Genomic DNA, 23,334 nt, shown 5'->3' with positions numbered 1-23,334 from the left:
ACATTAAATTGCATCCTTTTTTAGAGTCCCGTCCAATTGGTTATATTGAGATTCTCGGACATATTTTTAAAAGCTCTGGAACTACCAAGAGTAAGATAAGTTTCCGTTTCAGAGCATTTTTTGCCTTTAATTTTTTATTTTTAGACAGTTTTAAAGGTAACTTTCCATTTAGAGTTATTATACCATTTCAGGACTTTTAGTGAAAATAGAAGTTAGCTAGAATTTAAGAAAATGTTTTGTGTGTATTATAGTTATGGTTATAATTGCCTCCTGTTTCTGGCAAGAGATACTGTTTTCCACTTGAGATACCAGATCAAATTCTTTTTTAAACAAATGTTTTAAAGGAATAATTTGATTTAAAGTGAAAAATAATGTAATTAATAATATAGATGGTGCATGGATATGGCAGAAAATAGTTGATGTGGACTTGAATGACTGAAATTTAGGAGACACCACATCAAAGGGTACAGAAAAAGTCCCACCGCCAATTCATGTACCATTTGAACTGCTGTCCATCTCAGTGTACTGTGATACAGTTGACCTGACACGTCCCTGTGGACAGGTTTTCCCTGAAGGAAATGAAATTTCTTGATGTCAATCATCTGAGGTAGGGTCAAAGATTGGAACCTTGCAGATGGGACTCCCACACCCAGGGAAGGAATTCCTTTGTCTCTCTGGACCTGAACTTCTTGGAAGTAGGTTCTCAGAGCCATTGAAGAGCTCCTGAATGGTAGGAGAATAGTATCACATCCACCACACAGAGAGGGTCAGAGTCTACAGAGGCACCAAAGTGAGTTCTTCACCTTGACTACTTTTAAAAAGTGCTACTGGTGGGTGATGTCAAAAAAACATGGCATATGAGGAAGACTTAAGGTCTCATTTCCCCCAAAAAACCACAAAAAAGTACAAGAAGTTGAATTGACTATGTACGACGTCTGGGAAAGAGTCAAAGGCTTAAAACAACCTTATAAATACCCAATCAAGAAAAAGCCTTCTTGAAAATGGTAGAAAAGTTTTGTGACACTTTATTCACCCTTGCTCCAGCCTTTCTCCTACATGGCAGTTTTAGTCTTGAGCAGATGGCAGCCCAGTTTCCAGTCCCCCTGCTCCAACCAGAGAGAGAAGATCTCATTTGCAAATTATTGTACACACCTGTTGTAACCTATCTCGGGCTAATTAGAGGACTGGTGCAAGGCACCCAGTTCGTGTAACTCAGAATATAAGAGGGAAAAGCAATAGGCACTGTTCATAGAAGCTACCTGGAAGACTACAAAACTAAAAGATGCCTGAGATAAGAAATTATTGGTGGAGATATACAATAGATCATCAAGGTCTGGAGGAGAAGCTGGGGTGAGATTCTTTCAGGAAATTAGGGTGTTCAAGACAGCTGTGCACATGGCGGTATTTAGAAAACCATGTACATACCTGAGCAAGACATGTGCTCACAAGAGTCCTGAGAAGACCTTAAGCTTTCACCTCAGACTGATCTCTCGGCTCAGAGCAAGCCTAGTTAAGTGGTGAAGGAGTACCCCAGCACAGACCTAACTTGTACATTGGTTGTTCTCTCCTTTTTGTTGTTATTGGTATTTTTGTTTGTTTGACCTCTTGGCACTCAAGAAAATCTCTGTCAAAACATTAGCTGACGCCTTCCCTGGTGGCGCAGTGGTTGAGAGTCCGCCTGACGATGCAGGGGACACGGGTTCATGCCCCGGTCCTGGAAGATCCCACATGCCGCAGAGCGGCTAGGCCCATGAGCCATGGCCGCTGACCCTGCGTGTCCGGAGCCTGTGCTCCGCAATGGGAGAGGCCACAACAGTGAGAGGCCCGTGTACCGCCAAAAAAAAAAAAAGAATACTACAGACCCTTATGAATAATTGGGGCAAAATTCTCAGCAAAAGGCTAGCAAACAGAATGCAGCAACATATTAAAAGGATTATATACCATGTCTAACTGGGATTTATTCCTGGTTCACCATATGAAAATCAATCAATGTAATGAACCATGCTAATAGAACGAAACTGGGGTCTGGGGGGCCCCATATCTATTCAACTGGTGCAGAGAAAGCATTTAACAAAATTCAGTATCCTTCCATGATAAAAAAAAAACTCAGTTTATTTAATAAACTAGGAATAGAAGGAAAATCCTCAACATGACAAAGGCCATACATTTTTTAAAAAAGCATAGCCAACATCATTCTCACTGGTGAAAGACTAAAAGATTTTCTCTTAAGATCAGGAACAAGACAGGAGAGCCTGATCTCACCATTTCTACTCAACAAAGTATTGGAAGTTTACCCAGATCAAGTAGGCAAGAAAAAGAAATGAGGCACCAAAATGAAACAGAATTAAAACTAGATCTGTTCACAGATAACATGATCTTACATGTACAAAACCCTAAAAAACTTCCTCTCACACACACAAATTGTTAGAGCTCATAAAGGAATTCAGCAAAGTTATAGAAAAGAAAATCGATGCACAAAATTTAAGGTGTAGTTCTATATCTTAACAATTAACAATCCAAAGAGGAAATTAAGAAAACATCAATAAGAATACAATAGTAAGGATAAATTTAGTATAGAAGGTGAAAGACTTGTACACTGAAGATTAAAAATCACTGCTGAAAAAGAGAAAGAAGACATAAATAAATGGAAAAGCATCCCATATTCATTGATTTGAGACAATATATTTTTTTATTTTTTTTATTTTTTGCTTTATAACAAATTTAATCAGTTATACATATACATATGTTTCCATATCCCCTCCCTTTTGCGTCTCCCACTCACCCTCCCTATCCCACCCCTCCAGGCAGTCACAAAGCACCGAGCTGATCTCCCTGTGCTATGCGGCTGCTTCCCACTAGCTATCTACCTTACGTTTGGTAGTGTATATATGTCCATGCCGCTCTTTCACTTTGTCACAGCTTACCCTTCCCCCTCCTCATATCCTCAAGTCCATTCTCTAGTAGGTCTCTGTCTTTATTCCTGTCTTACCCCTATGTTCTTCATGACATTTTTTTTCTTAAATTCCATATATATGTGTTAGCATACAGTATTTGTCTTTCTCTTTCTGACTTACTTCACTCTGTATGACAGACTCTAGGTCTATCCACCTCATTACAAACAGCTCAATTTCATTTCTTTTTATGGCTGAGTAATATTCCATTGTATATATGTGCCACATCTTCTTTATCCATTCATCCGATGATGGACACTTAGGTTGTTTCCATCTCCGGGCTATTGTAAATAGGGCTGCTATGAACATTTTGGTACATGTCTTTTTTGAATTATGGTTTTCTCAGGGTATATGCCCAGTAGTGGGATTGCTGGGTCATATGGTAGTTCTATTTGTAGTTTTTTAAGGAACGATTTGAGACAATATTAAGGTGACAATGCTGCCCAACATTATCTACAGATTCAATGCAATCCCTATCAAAATTTCAATGGTGTTTTTTGCAGACATAGAAAAACCCATCCGAAAATTCACATAAAATCTCAAGGGATCCCAAAGTGCAAACACAACCTTTAGAAAGGAGAAAAGTTGGAGGACTTACACTCCTGATTTCAGAAACTTACTTCAAAGCTATATCAATCAAAACAATGTGATACATTCATAAAAAGAGACATACAGACCACTGGAATAGCATAGAGAACCCAAAAAGTAACCCTCACATATACTGTCAATTGATTTTAGGCAACGGTGCCAAGACCATTCAGTGGGAAAGACAGTCTTTTTAACAAATGGTGCTTGGAACCTTGGATGTCCACATGCAAAAGAATGAAGTTACCTTATATCATACACAAAAATTAATTCAAAATGGATCAAAAACTTAAATGTAAGAGCTGAGCTTATGAAACTCTTGGAAGAAAACACAGAGGAAAATCTTGCCTTGGATTTCACAATGATTTATTGAATATGACACCAAAAGCACAGGAAATAAAAGAAAAATATTGAATAGATAAAATGTTCTTCACCAAATTTAAAAACTTTGTATGTCATAGGATACTATCAAGAAAGTGAAAAGACAACCCACTGAATGGGAGAAAATATTTTCAAAGCATATAATTTGCATATCTGATAAGGTATTAATATCCAGCCTACATAAAGAGCTCTTACAACTTAGAAACAACAACAGAAAAAGGAACAACCCAATTAAAAATGGGCAAAGAACTTGAATAGACAATTCTCTGAAGATATACAAATGGCCAATAAGAACACGAAAAGATGCTAGTCATTAAAGAAATGTCAATCAAAACCGCAATGAGTTACCACTTCGAACCCATTAGAATGGCCATTATTAAAAATAAACTGAAAATAGCAAGTGTATGTAAGGATATGAGGAAATGAAAACCCTTGTGTATGTGGAAAATATGTATGGCAATTCCTCAAAAAGTTAAACAGAATTACCATATGATCTAGCAATTCCATTTCTGGGTATATAACCAAAAGAAGGGAAGCAGGGACCCAAACAGTTACTTGCACAATCAGTGTTCATAGCAGCATTATTCACAAAGGCCAAAAGGTGGAAACAACCCAAATGTCCATCAAAACTTAGTATATACATACAACGGAATATTATTCAGTCTCAAAAAGATGACAGCTTGCTAAAACATGGATGAACCTTAAAAACATTGTGCTAAGTGAAATAAGCCGGACACAAAAGGGCAAATGTATGATTCCACTTATATGAGGTAACTAAAATAGGCAAGTTCTTAAAGACAAAAAGTACCATTAGAGGTTACCAAATGCTGGGGAGATGGGGACTAGGCAGCTATTGTTTAATGGGAACAGAATTCCTTCTGGGGATGGTGAAAATTTTCTGCAGATGCATAGTGGTGATTGTTGTGCAATACTGGAAATTTTACTCAGTGCTACTGAACTGTATGCTCAGGAATGATGAAAAGGATAAATTTTATATAATATATATATATATATATATATATATGCGCCTCAATAAAAAGAAAATAAAAGAACAGAATATAAGCCAACAAATCTCAATGGAAAAGTGAAATGTCTCATTGCCATGGGAACATGTGAAATGAAGGAAATCAGTGTGGCCATATGTGAAGACATCTTTGCAAAATAAAATATGTTATGTACAATTTTTTTTAAGTCATGGCTTTGGGCCACCCCAGTTCAGTTTAACCAGAATCTCTGTGGTTGCATCCAAGTATTTAAAAAAAAATTCCCTCAAATCATTCTAACGTGCAGGCAATATTAAGAGCTGCTGATCTATACATGTTACTCTGTGTTCATTTTCCCTTTTATCCAACCTTTAAACTGTGCTACTGAGAATTAAGGCTAAGGCTTGCATGATTGCTTCTGGACAATAGTACCACAGAGGGACTGGACCCCACCCACCCACCCAAGGCCATAGTGTGAGCACAACAGTGACACCAGTGGCTGTGACTTTGTAGAAAGGAGATGGAGTCTGAGATCAATTTCAGGGTCTGTCTACCCTTCTACAGTCCATCTTGGAAGCTGAGGATTTCCTCTTAGTGGCCACTGCTAGCTAGCGTTTGTCTGATGAAGAGTTACAGCAGGTTTCTTTATACTCTATTGTAGGTTTCTGTAGTCCCTGGATTTCTCATTTAGAGTTTGGGCTCCAAAACACACCACTTTGAATCCTAGCCTGCCATTTATTTGACATGGGAAAGACATGTAAAGCTTCCAATCTGCAGTTCCTTCCTCTTTAAAGTGGGGATAATAGCGCCCCTGGAGGCTCAGCGAGATTAACAGATTTGTTTGCACCCTGTTGGTAAGTGGGGTGGTATGATGTGAACCCAAAGCCAGCATTCTTAACCACAAGAGATCACTGGACCCCAAGTCTGGTGGTTCTGAAGCCAGGCTGTTTTCTACCCCATCAGTCAGCCCATAAGTGCCAGGTGGCTTATGACAGAAAGGGATGTGCGAACACACTATGAGCTTTGAGATTAATTAGAACAGGTTTCATTGACTTGGAGTGAATAAAGGAAGAAGGAAGAAGCCTCAGGATGCAGAGTTGAGTCCAGTCCCTTACCACCTACACAGCTCCCTGCAAATATTCTTGGGCCGCATGGGGGCAGATGGTGTGTCCTTACCTCATAGTACATGAAGACACCTATGGGCCTGGTGGGCTTGATCCTGATGCCAATGTTTCCTTCAGTGTGGGGCGGCAGGATGTTGCCCTTGTCATCAATGATCTGGAGCAAGAGACCTGTGAACCCCACCCTGCAGGGACCCCCAACACTCCAGCCCCACCCAAACACTGCCTGGCTCATTCATGTGACACAGTGGGGGTCATTGGGGCAGGGGGTTGTGGTAGAGGAGCCCTGTCAGAAAATAGAATAAAACGGTCAAAAGTCTTTGAAATCAGCAAATGGTGAAACCCAAGCCATGGGTCTATGTGTTTCATGCATATATAGACATCACAAATGTGTCTTCAAGATAGAAAACACGGATCAGGAAAAACTAAAAGCACCAGCAGTGGAGAGAGCCGCCTGTGCTACTGCAAATACTCTTTTCCAGGCTCGGGGCATGAGGCCTCTGGCTGTCCTGGCAAGCTGCACTCATGCCCAGGACATTGCAGGTCTCAACTGAAACCTCCCCAGGAAGCTGGAGGAAAAGTAGGCGGAGAAGAGGAAGGGCAACCAGGAGGCAAGACTTGTTCTGTCACCTCGTGTCACACAATGGTCCAACCCTAGCTGAGCACTAACTGCTCTCTGCCAATGTCTTTACCACCAGACCTGAATGTCGTAGGGTGGGATGGCCTTCCCCATGGAACCCGGCTTGATCTTCATCTCCCGGAGAGTGCCACAACTTATTCCCTGTTCACAAAAGAAGAAAACGGGGGTTGGCAAAGCGTCCAGGCTGATCACAAAAACACAGCATCCTTGCTCACAGATGTCATTTGATGCTGTGCAAAGAGCCCTCATGGAGAAGCTAGAAGGCATTGACCCCACTCTAGTCAGCAGACATTCACTGCACCTGACCTGGACTGGGCCTGAGCCTGGTGCTGGGGCTACAGAGTCCAGTGGGAGAGGCCAAGAAGCAGCAGAGGAGGGAGCCCAGGGCTGTGGGCATGTAACGTAGGGTGTGGAGTGCCCACTGTATGCCAGACGTGTGTCCATTTGCTGGGGAGGGCCGTGAGTATATTTAACAACCATTTACTTGTAGCCGCCTCAGCTGCTTCTCAGAGCTGTGCTGAGATTATTCAGATTGTTCACGTTGTTCCCCTACCCCGTGTCTTCCTGATGAACCTTATTCCTTCTTTATGGTTCTCGAAATTATCATTCTTCCTAAAGTTAAGCGCTTTACACACAGAGAGACCAAGGTTTGAATCCTGACTCCACCACTCACTAGCTATGTACCAAGTAATCCCCCTTGATCTCCTCCTCTGTCAAAGGGGGGTAATTATAACATTATCCCTTAGAGTGCTTGTGAGTGTGTGCCAGGTACACACCAAGTATTCAATAAACAACTACTACTAGCTATCTTTCAGTCCCTAATAAAAGGAAGTTGGGAGATTCTCTTTCTGTGGTATTTTTCCCCACACTCGTATTGCTGCTTGTCTCTTTCCCTCAGTGGATAATGAGCATTCAGAGAATAGAGATTGTCCCATCCGTCTCTGCACCCCCAGCATCTAAACACAATACCTACCTAAAAACAACAGTGACAACCATAACTGCAATAGGCGTTGGACACTGTGCCCAGGGTTTTGTATACTTTCTTTCATTTACCTTATCATAACCTGGCAAGATTGGCATTATATTTCCATTTTGGAGATGGGGAAGCTAGACTCTGCAAGATTCAGTGATATGCTGATAGTCTCGAAGCCTATAACTGGCAAGGCTGGGATCTGAACTGGGGTCTGAGCTCCTGAGAGAGGAAGTACTTTCCCCTCTGCAATGTCACTGCTCACACTCCAGGCACGTGGAAAATGTTGCAGAGATGAGTGGATAGGTGTGAAAATGTTTGGAGAAATAAAGCACCATGCGGGTATCGGGGAGTATTCTGTTGTTATGAATAGTTGATGCAAAGGGACTAGTGTCATGGGTGTAGCATGTAGTTCTAACCTCACCCTCCCTGTCTGAATGCAAACTGAACCAGCAAGGACAGTCCTAGAGTCTTAACATTTCTCAATCCCGGAAGCAGACCCAGTAACTAATTATTTATTTATTTGCAAAGTATTGTCAGAAAAGTATGTCAGTTGGGACTAAAACAGCTATTTTGCTACAGGCCCTGAGATGACAGTCATCCCTCTGTCAGCTAAAGGGATGATAGGGAGGTAGGGGAAAGTGGCTCTGCCCAGCATCGGAAATGCATTGAAAATGTGTTAGAAATAAATACCTGCCCACACTATCATGCATAAAGTCCTACAGATTCAAGTCATGTGTTATTCTTTCAATGCCCTGCCCACTTGACTGGTCAGTGATCCTCTTTGGGATCACACTGTGTGTGTGTGTGTGTGTGTGTGGTATGTATATAGAAGATCTCTCCTCCTGCTAGTGTCTCACAATCAAAGCTGTGTGCTCTCCTCATAAACACCCAGAAATGAACTAGTGAACTTCCGGGGCTAGCTCCTGCCTGCTCCTGTGGTTGCTGCCTAGGAAGGGACGGTGAAGTGGACAGGACTTGCAGTGGTGGCTTCCATGTTCCCAGAGAGTGCCTTCTATGCCAGTACCCCTCCTGGGTTCCCTTAAACTAATTATCACAAGTACAGTGGCACCATGTCCTTAGACCCCTTACTAAGTTTGTGCAATACTTTTCAGCACATTGGTCTTCTGACAAGTTGATGAGCTGCAATTGTCTTTTCTGCAAATTTATTTGGGACAAATGAGCCTAGAGCTCTGGAGCCTCCCCTTGGCTTTGAGCAATGCTGTGTGCACAGTGGGGCCTCTGCACACACTCATAGCAGGATTCAGCTCATCTGCTGGGCTCAGTGGACGAGCACATCCTGACTGGCCAACAGGGACCATTCACCTACCGTTTCTGACTGTCCGTAGGCCTGGTAGAGCAGAATGCCTGTCTGTCTTCTCCACAGCTCTTGCTCCTCGGGCAGCAGGGCCTCCCCACCAGTACAGCAGTGCTCCAGGGTGGGGAACCTGAGGCTGAGGGGAAGGCAAAGTGTCAACAGAGCCCCCGCAGACTGGGCTTGGGCGCTCTGCCCCAGGCCCAGGGAGAGCGCAGAGCATTGTCATCTGGATCATTCATCCTTCTGCTTCTTTGCTTCCTTACTTGCCTTCTGGGCATTTTACTGATGGTCAAGTCCAAGTGGAAGTCATTTCCTGTTGGTAACTGTTAACTCATCTGGCAGGGGTAGGTGGTGGTGGTGGTGGTGAGGCTAATGGGTTAAATCAGGGAGATCAGGATTGAATATGGATGTTGATGTAACAAGAGGGAAAAAAGTGTGCTTGGAACACATCCTAAGCATTCTATGTGGCTAAGCGGGTTATTTTTATAAACCATAAGGGCTGAGGGATAAGACCCCAAGGATATGCTAGGATGGTAATAGAACTGTACTGCCTTCTGGGAAGAGTGGGCTTATGTGAACTGAAGGCCTTTTGTGTTTCTGGCTGGAGAATGCAAATTAGGGGTTGGAAATGAATTGCTCGGGACATCAAGGAAGACCAGGGTTCATGTAAGTAAAGAGAAGAAGGATCACAGGTAACAGCCCTGAGAGTAGGAATTTGGGAGAGAACAGAAGAGTCTGCTGTGAACATTTGCAGTAGTTTGCTAGGTACGTTGTGCGATGTAAATCCTCTCATCTATTTTCCCCATGAAGATTTCCATAAGTAATACAAAAACCATCACAAAATAATGATGGATTCCCTGAAGGAAATGGGTAGAAGTGATTGGGGTCTTAGTACCACCTTGCACGGGGCTGAGCTGAGCCAGCTAGTAGGGATGAGGGAGGTGGTAGAATCTCTTTTCACCCTCTCCTCGTATATACAGAGCCTGTAGTGACGGACAGGAGGGCTGGCTTCATTGAGGGTATGTTCCTCATTCTTCTTGAGCTTTATCCAAAGTACATAAAATGGGCAGAGTCTCCAATAGAGTCAATATTCATGCCCTGGTTGAATTTTTACGGGGTTTATCCACCATCTCAAGAACGTTGCAACAAGTAGCTGTAATATGAGCTTTGATATACAGTTGGAAACATAATTCTGTCAGATTGAGGGTTCATGAATAAAATCAAGCTGTATTTCAGTTATCTTCATAAATTGAACTCCTTGATATTTTAAGTCTTATATGTCTAAAACATGTTAGCTCTGATTTTGAAGTAGGCATTTCAATTTCAGAGTCACTAAAAGATACATAAACAACCATAAGATTCAAAGAGCAGAGTTCAGGTGAGCTAAAAATTAATCCACAAACATGGGGAAATGCAAAATCAAAATTACAGTGTGATACTACATACCCATCAGATTGGCCAAAATTAAAACTTTGACAAAAACAAATATTGCCAAAGATGTGGAACAATGGGAATTCTCCAGCCCTGCTAGGGGGAGCATACCTTGGTTCAGTACTTTGGAAAATAAGGTAGTAGGGTGCAATGTCAGTGTGACCAAGCAATTCCTCTCCCAGAGAAGATCTACAGCAATGTGTGTTTACATATTTATGTACATGTTCAAAAATTCAATGCCGCATTAATCATCAATAGTCCCAAACTGAAAACTACCCAAATGCCCAATAATAGAACTGATTAAAAATGTGCTACTTTCATAAAATGTAATGTTATACAGCAATGAAAATTAACTCCAGTATTATTTAACAACACGGACACTTCTTAGAAACATAATGTTGAAAAAAGAAGCCAGATATTACGGAATAATGTACGATTACATGAAGTTCAAAAGCAAGTAAAGTAATTTGTCTAGGGATATTTCTTATGTAAGTTATGAGGGAAAATAAGGAAATGAACACCATAAAAGCCAAGATAGTGGATTCCTTTAGTGGAGATGGAGAGGCATGAGGAGTTCTCTGGAGCCACTGGCCATGTTCTATCTTTGTGCCTTGGGTGAACGGTTGCGTAAGTCTTTTATTTTGGACAATTCATTAATCTGTAAATGCATATCTTATATAGTTTTCTGTATGTTTATTTCACAACAAAATGTTTATAAAAGTAAAAACCCACAATGATGCAAGGCTCACTCAGTGTTTCATTTGGTTCTCTGAATCCTGTTTAAAGAACCAGTTAGACTAGCTGCTAAATATCACCACCTATATATACCCCCCCCCCACACACACACACAGTATCCTCAAAGAACCATAACTAAAATCAGTCAGACCACAGTGCATCAGATTACTTAAAATCCTACCCGAAGATTCCTGTTACCAACCACAGCCACTTCTACCATACCTGGTGAAATTCTGCTGCAGAATCATTCGAAATACAGAGGGCGCAGCAAAGCATTGGGTAATAGGGTATTTGAATAAAGTCTAGAGAGTTAGGAGAGAAAAAAATTTATTTTTAAAATTAAGATTTAAAATATAGATTTGTTATTAGCATTTTAACTCTGACCTCTCCTCTAGAAGAGCCCATTTATTCATCTGTTAATTCTTTCAGTATACCTAAATTGAGCATGAATTCCATACATGGCATGTGTCAGATACTATTGGCACAACACAAGAAACTCTAAGTTGAGGGGATGGGTAGGGAGGGAATGAAGGGAAAGTTTTGTTTTGTGACTTTGAATAGTAAATTTTTAATGTAACATTTTGCGTTTTAGTTACTATCTCCCATCTTCAATAGGAGAGACTGAAAACAAGTAATCTAAAAAGTTTATTTTTAAAAATTCATGAAAGTAATAAGTGTAAAGTCAATTAAACAATTAAACTTTCAAATGCAGGGTTTGGGGTAAATTTGTAGACTCAATTCTTTGAAATAATTCAAGCTTAAAATACACTGAGAGTTTGGGAACACCCCTTGTAGGAGAAGGAGAATTAGACCTGGTGGGGGAAGGAGAGAGGTGGATTCATTGTGGTTTGTGCAGTTCTATGCCTCAGAGACTGGCAGGATGCAGGCAGAAAATAATGATGGAGAGGCAGATATTGACATAGGGGCAGGGAATGAGAAGTGAGAGGTACAGTTTCAGGTGTTGGAGGGATGATCAGATGAACTTAACCAACCAGCAAAAAAACAGGGGGAACTAGCCTGGAGAGAGAAGACTGGACAGTTTTGAGAGCCACCTGAGTGGATGTACCTGCTGGAGAAATGGAAGTAAAGGAAGCTGCTCAGAGGGGAGGGAAAGTTGAGGGCAGAGCCTTGGGTGACTACAGCGCTCAGGGCTGAGCTGGGGAACAGGCAGTAGCTGTAGCAAGTGGAGAATGTTCTGTGGAGCAATCTGACCTTAAGGGAGGAGAGGCGGGGCTGGTCCAAGGTGTACCAGGGTGAAGGGCAGGTGTTCTTAGGATGAGGAGCTTTGAATACGTTTATGGACTGAGGGAGTCGAGTCAATGAAAAGTGAGAGATTGAAAATACAGCAGAAAAGGTTTAATGAGTTAAAGATTAATAGAGAGGGGCTCCAAACAGAAGGGCAGGGAAAAGAGCAGGATCGGCCGCAGGTGTCGGGAGGGAGTTGGACGCTGAGAGGTGAAGGGGCAGGTCTGCCTCTGAGACAGAAAGCAGGGGAGTGAGCGGAGACACAAAGACAATTTTTAAGTGAAGAGAAATACGTTGAAGGAGTTCACGCAGGTGACCTGTTATTACCATGGTGTGTGCATAACAGCAACTGCTACCATTTACTGAGTGTTCTCTCTGTGCTAGTTTCAGGGCTAAGCACTTTACACACCTTTCCTATGTCATCTCATTAATATTACCAACAATTTTGTGGAGATAGTAACCATTAAGACTCTCATTTTACAGATAAGGAAACTGAAGCTCAGAGTGGTAAGCAAACCACTAATAAATGTCAATTATGGGATACAAAACTAGATCTGTCATATTCCAACGCCTTTGCTTCTAAATACGTCATTAAATTGAGTAGCCACACAAATACAACATTCACACACCAGCTACCTGGCCCTGGTAGAGCCAGGATCCAGGATCAGGAGACCTGAGCTTGTTCTGTTTGCTTTCATTTCTCAAAATGTATATTCTGGTTCCCAGGTCCACAAAGTCTGATCCATAAGTGTAGGGAAAGGTTTGGAATATGTGTTTTCTACAAAGTTACCTCTTGATGTAATTCTGATACAATGATTGATTCAGTCCTTCACATTTGAGAAACCCAGAGCCAGGGTTATATTATGCTAAGAGGCTTCTTTGCTAAATTAAGTAATTTCTCAGTTGGATCCAGGTTTTGAACTCGAAATGAGTTTTTTCTGGGAGTTTGTTGATATCGAAAGCTTCGTCTTCTTACCTGCACAATGACCTTGGGGTCAAACTGGGGCAGATGATGGACAAAGACTGTAGACCCCGCTGTCCATGGTTCAAGCAGGGACCCTATGACAGCCAGAATCCAGCCTGTGTCTGCCAGGCACCAGAGGACATCAGATGTCTTCAGCTGCAGTAACTTCCTGCTAACTCCAAAATACAGTTAGCCTCAGATACTATTCTGACTACTATACTATCCTTCCCTTCTCTCCACCCCCATTCCTCCAGGATTTTGCTACTCAGTTGTTATCATTAGCACAGATAACAACTATCTACGAAAGGCCTTCTCTGGCCCCCTGGTCTGGTTAATAAGGTACAAAGTATATAGAACATGGTCTGGTTTGAATATTACTAGTTGGGGGACGGGGAGAAGGGAGAAGAGTTTGGTTTAAAACTGATTAAATGGTTAACCCAGCTTCAGCCTCTATGTTTGTTCCAGGTTAGGGCAGTGGCCTGGTGTGGCTTAGTTCCAGGTATTATTTTTCCCTAACAGTTCATGACTGGGAAACTCTATGCCGAATTTGTCCACAATCAAGGAGAGGAGAGGACCTGTCACGTAAGGTCACATTGCTGGAGCATTTTATCTTTCCCCACCAAACCGTGGAACTACTGACAGGGACACAGGGGCTTGTCATTTGTGTGATTTGCAGAATGCCTGCTGTTTCCACCCACATCTCCTCCATGCCTCCTGTGAAGGTGCTCAGGCAGGACCCAAATGTGCCTCCTTTGTCATTCAGATGCCTCTGTCAGCAAACACTCATACATAGTCTATACTTCTCACACCCTTAGGGGTCTGAACCAAAGAGAGCAGAAAGGATAAACAGCATGGGGTCAATTCCACCAGGAGATCTTTTCCCAGCACATACACATATACATACACACTTCACCCCAGATCTGTGGCTCAGCTCCTAAGCTGGTGCCCTCTCTCTTACCATGAAGGGAAGAAGGATCGCAAAGCAAGTCCATGGCTGTGCTTTGCCATCTTGGGGAAGCCTGTGCTCCCACTGGTGAAGAAGATGGCCATTGGGTCCAGGGTCTTTGACTTAATACAGGTGTGAACTGGGGATTCTGACCTGCAAAGGGATTCAACACAAAAGGACAGAAGTCATGTTTCCTGTTTTTCCATCCTCTGGGGAAGCAAAAGAAACAATATGAGGCTTGGAGTCAGAAAACTGGGGTTTGCAACTCCCAGTATTAGGCACCAAACAAAGTTTATGGGTGACTTGGATATGTGGACTGAGATTTCTTCATTTTAAAAAGTGGGGGAGGGCTTCCCTGGTGGCGCAGTGGTTGACAGTCCGCCTGCCAATGCAGGGGACACGGGTTCATGCCCCGGTCCAGGAAGATCCCACATGCCGCGGAGCGGCTGGGCCTGTGAGCCATGGCCACTGGACCTGCGCGTCCAGAGCCTGTGCTCCGCAACGAGAGAGGCCACAGCAGTGAGAGGCCCGCGTACTGCAAAAAAAAAAAAAAAAAAAAAAAAAAAAAGTGGGGGAAATATGATGTATTATTTTTAATTTAATAAACATTGAAATAGTATTGCCAATGATTCCAGACAATGCTGTAAATGATTTAAAAATAAGAACTCATTCTATCTTCAGAGCAACCCTAAAAGGTAAGTACTGCTTTTATGCCCATTTTGTAGATGAGGAAACTGAGGCTCAGAAAGTTAAGTAACTAACCTGAAGACATATAGCCAGCAAGTTGCAGAGCCAGGATTCAAACTCAGACAGTGTGATCCATATACTACGCTTTTACTCACACTGCTAACCCTGTATTTTACACAGACTAGCTTCACGGGAATGTAACCTCATAAACTTGCTGTTGAGGGGTGGGAAACAGAAAGCTAGGGAGAATGAGAGTGTAAGGAATATATAAATGTACCTCTGCCCTAGCATGAGCTACAGGTAGAAGGTAGAATCCGTAGCTCCCTCCATCTGCCTTGGTCCTTGGGGAGCTTCTCCTTGGCTGAGAGTCTCTTTCTTGGGCCTATTACAATTGTAAATGCAAGCTTCCTATAGTACTCAGTCAGAGAGACTGCAAGTAATCCCAGTGCTGGAGGGAGCACTGGCTCTTGTGGAGAAATGAGACCATACTGAGTCTGGACAATTTAGGCGAGTTTTAATGAGTATTCTTTGTTTAAACTATTTTAATCTAATTCTCTGACTTTAGAATCTAGCATAAGATGTGATTTCACTGTAATATTTGCCCTTGGGGGTTGAAGTAAAGAGCTTTAAACACTGTGGAAGTACTTCAAGAAAACAAATCCAGCATGGTTTGTGTGTGATATGAAAAATGCCTGAAGGCTTGCAGAATCAGAGTTTTGGAGGTGGAGGCGTCTTTCTTACCTTCAGCACTTCCCTAACTTTTCCTTCAAGGTATCCCTTTCGACACCCACCCCGGGGACATGGCAAGTGTTTGTTCCCAAAGCTGCCTGTCATTTTCTTCTCAGTCTCAAGTTTCACCTTAAAAATTCATCTTAACCTTTTGTTCAACTTCTTTAATTGCTAATTATTTACATAAAAATAATATTCAGATTCCCCACCTACAAGGAAAATGCAACACAATAACCCTTTGACTTTACACATCTCCTTTGCACGGGAATGATTATATTTTAGTGAGAGAGCCATAGGAGTTCAATTTCCTCATTTTATACATAAAACAACTGCAGCCAAGAGAGGAGAAGGAACTAGCCCAAGGTTGCACAGCAAATCAGTGACACAGCTGTGAAGAGCAGCTCAGACCTGGTGAGCTTCCTCCCACTGGCTTCTTCTCTACCAGCACTTGACAGTGAGTGGCTTTCTCCTGCCATTCCTCAGAAAGCACATTCATCAGACCAGAAACTCACTTAATCAGTGATCGGAAGTCCAGCCACCCTTTACGGCTGTGGTCAGACACCAGGAGCTTGGTTTTCAGAGCAGGACACTCAGAAGCGACAGAATCCACCTCTGGGGCAAGGGTATCTGTGGTCACGATGCCCTTGGCTTTAGACATTTGTAGTCGGTAGAGAATGTCCTTGGCCTTCATCTGGGTGGTCCCTGGCATGAAGACGATCCCTAAGGATGAGAAAGAAACGGCTTATTCTGGTATCTCTTTCACAGCCTCACAACCTTGGCTGTCAGACCTGGTTTATATGCATAGAAATCCCCTAACTTCTTGGTATGCAAAGGATGGTCCACAGCATCAACACTGCCTAGGACACAGAATCTCACACCCCACCCCAAACTTACTGAATCAGAGTCTGCATTTTAACAAGATCTCCAAGGGACTTCTATGCACATTAAAATTTGAAAAGCCTGCCCTAATAATTTCTACTCTAAATGGATCCAGCCAGTAGACAGGTGAGTCCTTCTTTATACAAATTTACACAGGATCTGGGAAAGATACAAGTAGGACAGTGTCCCTGACACTGCCTCCCTGCCCCCATTTTCCTCCTCTACTTCCTTCTCTGTCACCGTGAATCTCTTGTCATCTCTTGTCATCATTCCTTGTGTCATCTTGCATTTCCTCTCTTTCCTTCGTTCGTCATACCCAAAGTTAATTACAATGTCCTTTGAACTTTTCTACTTTTCCTTCCGTCTTCCATCACCAACAATTAGCTCAAGTCTTTGTGTGCCCCTATTGTATTCTAATTTCTCCACCAGATGCCCTGTCCTGAATCTTCCTACTACCCACCTTCCGTATTATTAGCCCGCTTAGTTCCACAGAGCACTGACATTTTCCTCTCCACATTTCTTCTCTTCACTAACACCTGGACCCTCTCTCCAGGAAAACACCACACTCCCCATCCTGACTTTGAGGGCACTGCTCACTCCCCATCTTTCTCTCGCACAACTCTATTCTCTATTTCAAGAAGACCATTCTTCGTATAGGCTACTACTGACTCTAAGCATTTCCACGTGCTGTGACCATTCTTGGAATTTTCGTCCTTTGCTTCTACTCCTCTTTAATTCTTCTTATCCCAGAGGTCTCAACTCATGTCTTGGGTTTCTCATGGACCATCTCTTCACTATACAGATGGCATGGCTTCTCTATACTCCCTCAGCCACTGCTGTTAATTCTTGATCTTGATGGATTAATCAACTATTCATGAGAAAACATGAGACAGAGAATATGTGAGCAAGAGCATGACATTTTGTTGTATGAGCATGCATTATACAACTGAAGTGATTCAAAAAAGAATCCATGAGTTTCATACTGATTATATAGATTAATGCATAAATAAGCAATTAAAAGGGAAAGGAAAATCTCTATAGAAGAATGCCAACTAATAAATGTAGAGGGAATGATATAAGTAGAAAATCCTAATAAAAGACCACCATTAAAATATTCAATTCAGTCAAGAATCATCAGTGGATTCTCAAAACCATAAGGTGAAAGACAGTTGGGGAACAGGATATTCACACAGTCCCATAAATATTACATGACAGATTACTTACTAACTACAAAAGGAAAAGGTACCTTTACAAAGGTGGATACTACCTTTCTAAAGTGATAAAACAATATCAGTAATAGTAGGGCAAACCAACTTTATATATGCCCAATGTGATGCACCAAGGAAGACACAATATTGCCCTTCTAGTACCTGGGCTAAAAATGTCTAACCTGAAGATAATCATGAAGAAGGAGTCAGAAATACAAATTTTGATGGGCCTTCTGCAAAACAATTGGCTTAGATGCTTCAAAATTGTCATCGTCATATAGACAGTGTAGAACGTAGTGAAACATTCTAGATTAAAGGAGACGGGGGAGATATAACAACTAAATGCAATGCATTGGATTTTTAATTTAAAGCAAATATATGGTATAAAGGACATTATTGGGACAATTGAGGAATTTTGACGATGGATGTATATCAGGTAACTCTATTGCATCAGTGTTAAACTTCTTGTGTGATAACTCTACTGTGCTTATGTAAAGGAAATGTCTTGGATCTTAGCAGATGCATGCTCCAGTGTTTATGTGGTGTTTATGGGTGTCACAGTGCCTGCAACTGATTCTTAAATGACTCACTGGGAGAGAGGGCTCGAATATGGCAAAACGTTAACAATTGATGAATCTTATAAAGAAGCAAGAATGTCTGAGACCGTGTAAGAGAAAGTGTGTGTGTGTGTGTGTGTGTGCGTCTGAGAGAGAGAGAGAGAGAATTATGACATTATGATTGAGAGGGTGTGAGTATAAGGGAGAGAGTGGATGAGAAGGAGTAAAATAATATTTGAGTGAGTCTGAGAAAAAGAAAGACTGTGAAGAAGAAAAATTGGGGGAAAGAGAAAGCACCTAATATTTCAGGACAAACTGGCTCTAGGTGAGCCCAAATGTCTGCTTGGGTCACTGACCTGTTCGGATGCAGCCCATGATCACCAGCCACCACTCAGGCACTCGAGGCAGAATCAAGGCTAGATGGTCTCCCTCCTGGAGGCCACAGGTCTGTGTGAAGACGTTGGCTGCACGACGGGTTAAGTCTGTCATCTCTCTGAAACTCCACTTCACTTCATCCCCTTGATTATTCACCCACCACAGGGCTGGGTTTGGACCTCTCTTGCCTTCCTGGTTAGGATCATATGCTACATGTTATTTCCTGCTTCAAAGGAAAGGGGCACTAATTTGGCCAATCCACTACCACAGTCACATTCCACTGTGAGTGTAGCTCAAGGTCTGAGATCCCATTTTAAAGCATTTATAGCGCCAAGAGAACTTGGGGAGAGGTATGATCCAGCCAAATTCTTCTGGTCTACTGTAACCCCCTCCTCTTAAGTCACATAAAACCATGAAGAGCCTTCGTGTTATTTATTGAAGACTTACAATTTTATGCTCCATGTGTCTGTCTTAGTTCCACATGGACAGTAGGTTACTCTCTGTGCCTCAGTTTTCTCATCTATGAAAAGGGTATAATAATACTACCTAGAATGTAGTAAAGTTCGAATTAATTATTTTAAAAGGTCAAGTGTGCATAACAGTGCCTGGTATATAGTAGGTGCTCAATAAAATTCCTATTATTATTATTACAACAAGATAAAAGAAGATGATTTATTTCCTGAATATTTGGGGAAATTATTTTTTAAATTAAGGTACCTCAAGAGGCGTAAGAAGTCAGTTTTGGAAGCTCCAGGGCCTTTTTCCCCTCACAAAAACATCAATTAAACAACAATAGACTAAGATGGCCTTGTAGGAATTTAGAAAAGAGTCACAAATCCACAGCAACCAACAAATGCCAAAACAATAAAAAGTCATAACCAAAATGGTAAGAAATTTTGTGGTGTTTTTGCTTATTCTTGCACCACCCGCTCTCTGATGGGGTACAGTGTAGTCAGAGGAAGCCACCCAACTCCCAGCCCCTCCCCTAGGATAGATGAAAAAGATTGAAACTTGTTTGTAACGTTCTGGCTTGTCTGGAGGAGGCCTTAGGCACTGGCTTCTGTCTTGACTGACTTGGAGCTCAGATGGGTATGATGGCATATTGGAGGTATCTGAAAACAGTGGCAGGTGTCACAGTGTGTGGAAACTGTAGACCTGTGGTTACCTAGGGATTAGAGACTACAGACAAAGAAAAAATAGAACATTTAAGTCCCCCAGAAGAAGCAGACTTTTAAGAAAGTTAAAACGTTCAAGAGCAGCCAAAACTAGAAAAAAAAAACACATGCACAGGACCAGGAAAGACACATGCCAGAGAAGACCTTAAGTTTTCATACTGAGCAGATTAGTGAAGGTCTTTCCCTGCATGGAGCCAGTTTGCAAAGACTGAGAGAGGAGGCTATTTTTTTAAAATATCCAATTTTTAACAACAGATTACAAGGTCTACAAAGAAAAATAGAAGCAGCCTATTCAAAGTAACAACATGAATCTCCAGAAACTGAGCCTAAAGAGACATAGGCTGCAGTTACTAGACAAAGATTTTTAAATGACTGTCTTAAATACACTGAAAGAGCTAAAGGAAAACACAAAGAACTAAAGCAAATCAGGAAAATAATATATGCACAAAATGAGAATATCAACAAAGAGATACAAATTATAAAAAGAACCTAACAGAAATTCTGGACCTGAGAAATGCAATAACTGAATTGAAAACTTCACAAAGGGACTCAACAGCAGACTTGAGTAGGCAGAAGAAAGAATCAGTGCACTTGAAGACAAGTCATCTAAAATTATTGAGTCAGAAGAGCAAAAAGAAAAATACAAGAAGAAAAATGAACAGAGCCTAAGAAACTTATGGGGCACAATCAAAGAGACCAATATACACATTATGGGAATATCAGAAGGAGAAGAAAGAGAGAAAATGGAGCATAGAACTTATCTGAAGTAATAATGGCTAAAAACTTCTCAAATTTGAGGAAACGCATGGAGAGACAAATACAAGAGGCTCAATGAACTCCAAGTAGGAAAACCCAGACACCCACAGAGAGACATTACAATCAAACTACAGAAGACAAAGACAAAAAGAGCATCTTAAAAGCAGCAAGAGAAAAGTGACTCATCAGGTGAAATTCTTAATAAGATTAGCGGTGGATTGAAGACCAGAAGGCAGTGAGATTATATATTTAAAGTGATAAGGAAGAAAAAACTGTCAACCAAAAATTCTATATCTAGCAAAATTGTCCATCAAAAATGAGGGAGAACATGTATGGCTGAGTTGCTTCACTGTGCACATGAAATTATCACAACATTGTTAATCAGCTATACTCCAATATAAATTAAAACGTTTTTTAAAAATGAGGGAGAAATTAGGACATTCTCAGATTAAAAAAACAGCAACACTGAGGGAGTTCATTATCCTTAGACTTTCCCTACAAGAAATGCTAAAAGGAGTTCAAGTTGAAATGAAAGGACATTAGAGAGTTACTTAAATATAAAAGTATAAAGTTCTTTAATAAAGATAGATACAAAGACAAATATAAAAACAGTATTTTTATAATTTTGGTTCATAACTTCACTTTTCATTCTTTCACTGTATGGAAACCACAAAAGCATAAAAAATAATTATAGGGTTTCCCTTCCCTGGTGGTGCAGTGGTTGAGAGTCCGCCTGCCGATGCAGGGGACACGGGTTCGTGCCCCGGTCCGGGAAAATCCCACATGCCGTGGAGTGGCTGGGCCCGTGAGCCATGGCCACTGAGCCTGCGCATCCGGAGCCTGTGCTCCACAACGGGAGAGGCCACAAGAGTGAGAGGCCCGTGTACCGCAAAAAAAAAAAAAAAAAAAAAAAATCTGTGTTAATGGGTAGACAATATTTAAAGATATAGTTTGTCAAATCAATAACATAATATAGGAAGGTGCAAGGGAACTGGAAAACAGTAGGGTTTTGTATGTGAACGAAGTTAAGTTGTTATTAGTTTTAAATGAAGTGTTATAATTTGCAGTGTTATATGTAATCCCCATGGTAATCACAAAGAAATTATCTACAGAATATTCCCAAAAGGAAACGAAAAGAAAATCAAAACGTATCATTACAAAAAATCAACTAAATACAGAGGAAGGCAGTAAGGGATGAACTGAAGGACACAGAAGCTGTGACATCAAGCAATCAATTAACAATATGGCAATAGTAAGTCATCTTTTTTTTTTTAGTAAGTTTATCAGTAATTGCTTTAAAGGTAAGTGAATGAAATTCCCCAATCAAAAGAACTAGATTGGCAAAATGGATAAAAAACCCAGAATTTAACTATATGCTGTCGACAGAATTGTTACTTCCATGTGATGGAATATGATAAAAGCAATAAAAAAAACTTTCAGAATATTTTTGCAATAAAAATCTTATAATACAATATCAATTTAGAAAAGCAAAACCACATTTACATTAAATCCAAACTTATATAATAGTATCCATTCATTCATTCAATATATATTTGCTAAGTTCTCATTATTTCTTAGGCACTGTTCTTAGACCAAAAGGATACAATGGTGAACAAGACATACATATACAAATGTATGTAAACAGTTTTAAATGTTTATGGACAATTTTCATTGTCTTGTTTGGTTTTTTTTTTTTGCGGTATGCGGGCCTCTCACTGTTGTGGCCTCTCCCGTTGTGGAGCACAGGCTCCAGACGCGCAGGCTCAGTGGCCATGGCTCACAGGCCTAGCCACTCCACGGCATGTGGGATCTTCCCAGACAGGGGCACGAACTCGTGTCCTCTGCATCGGCAGATGGACTCTCAACCACTGCGCCACCAGGGAAGCTCCATTTTCTTGTTTAAATCAAGTCTTTTATTTTCCCCAAGTAAAACAATATTTTTAAGTTTCTTAATTCCCCAACAAAGCATGTTCAGAGTAAAAGTTCAGGCAACACACAATCTTACTAACAGAAAAATTTCTTATGAACAGAAAAATTTCTTCAAATTTCTTATCACATTGTCACTCCCTGAGGTCAACACTGATAACTGTTTGGTGTATAATCTTCCAGAAATTATTTCCCACATATGTGCAAAGATGATCCTACCATCTTTGCCTCATATGACTGGAACAAAAGAGTGTGTCTCACCTGAGATAAAACTTATATACATATATACATACATACACACACACAGATATATGTATATACATATATTCATATCTATGGAAAAATCAGTGTTATGAAAAAAAATATTCTGCAACAGATTAAGGAACGTTAGCAAGTATAAATGACTAGTTGTGCACTGTCTATATAAGGGGAACAGATTATATAATATTTCTGTATGAGTTTAAAAAATGACAGAAAGTTTGGGGTATCAAGGTAAAAACAATTGTTTTAATTCAGACAAAAGTTTAGACTCTTAACTCTTGCAACTTGAAGAAGATATTGCTTAAGGATTTATGGTTTGGGGGGCTCAGAATTAATCTGATAATGTAATATTAAGATTAGCATGTTTTCAAGAAGATAAAACACAACCTTTAAACTGGATATGAGATTTAAAATTTTATGCAGTGAAGTTTGAAGCCAATGGAAATTGAGAAATAGATCTAAAAAATAAAACACTAACTCAGCAATAAAAAGGAATGAAGAAGTAATACAC

General features: G+C 40.9%; 1 protein-coding gene across 4 annotated transcripts in view; it reads right to left on the bottom strand.

Annotated features, from left to right (window-relative positions):
• Nucleotides 1-23,334, bottom strand: part of LOC308629615 (acyl-coenzyme A synthetase ACSM1, mitochondrial) — a 41,150-nt gene that overhangs the window by 6,000 nt on the left and 11,816 nt on the right. For 3 of the 4 annotated variants that reach the window (XM_081257651.1, XM_081257653.1, XM_081257652.1), the window contains exons 3-10: nucleotides 18,687-18,897; nucleotides 16,199-16,406; nucleotides 14,283-14,423; nucleotides 13,337-13,496; nucleotides 11,338-11,417; nucleotides 8,962-9,085; nucleotides 6,722-6,802; nucleotides 6,077-6,178 (exon numbers count right to left, since the gene is read on the bottom strand). In XM_081257651.1, coding sequence (XP_081113777.1) covers nucleotides 6,077-6,178; nucleotides 6,722-6,802; nucleotides 8,962-9,085; nucleotides 11,338-11,417; nucleotides 13,337-13,496; nucleotides 14,283-14,423; nucleotides 16,199-16,406; nucleotides 18,687-18,897 — 1,107 coding nt within the window. The remainder of the gene's footprint in view (nucleotides 1-6,076; nucleotides 6,179-6,721; nucleotides 6,803-8,961; nucleotides 9,086-11,337; nucleotides 11,418-13,336; nucleotides 13,497-14,282; nucleotides 14,424-16,198; nucleotides 16,407-18,686; nucleotides 18,898-23,334) is intronic. The other variant, XM_081257654.1, reaches the window with a different exon arrangement.

This window comes from Mesoplodon bidens (assembly GCF_964165515.1).
Source record: "Mesoplodon bidens genome assembly, chromosome: 15".
Taxonomy (NCBI): Eukaryota; Metazoa; Chordata; class Mammalia; order Artiodactyla; family Ziphiidae; genus Mesoplodon; species Mesoplodon bidens.
The sequence above is the reverse complement of the archived record's forward strand: the minus strand, read 5'-3'. Positions and strand labels throughout refer to the sequence as shown.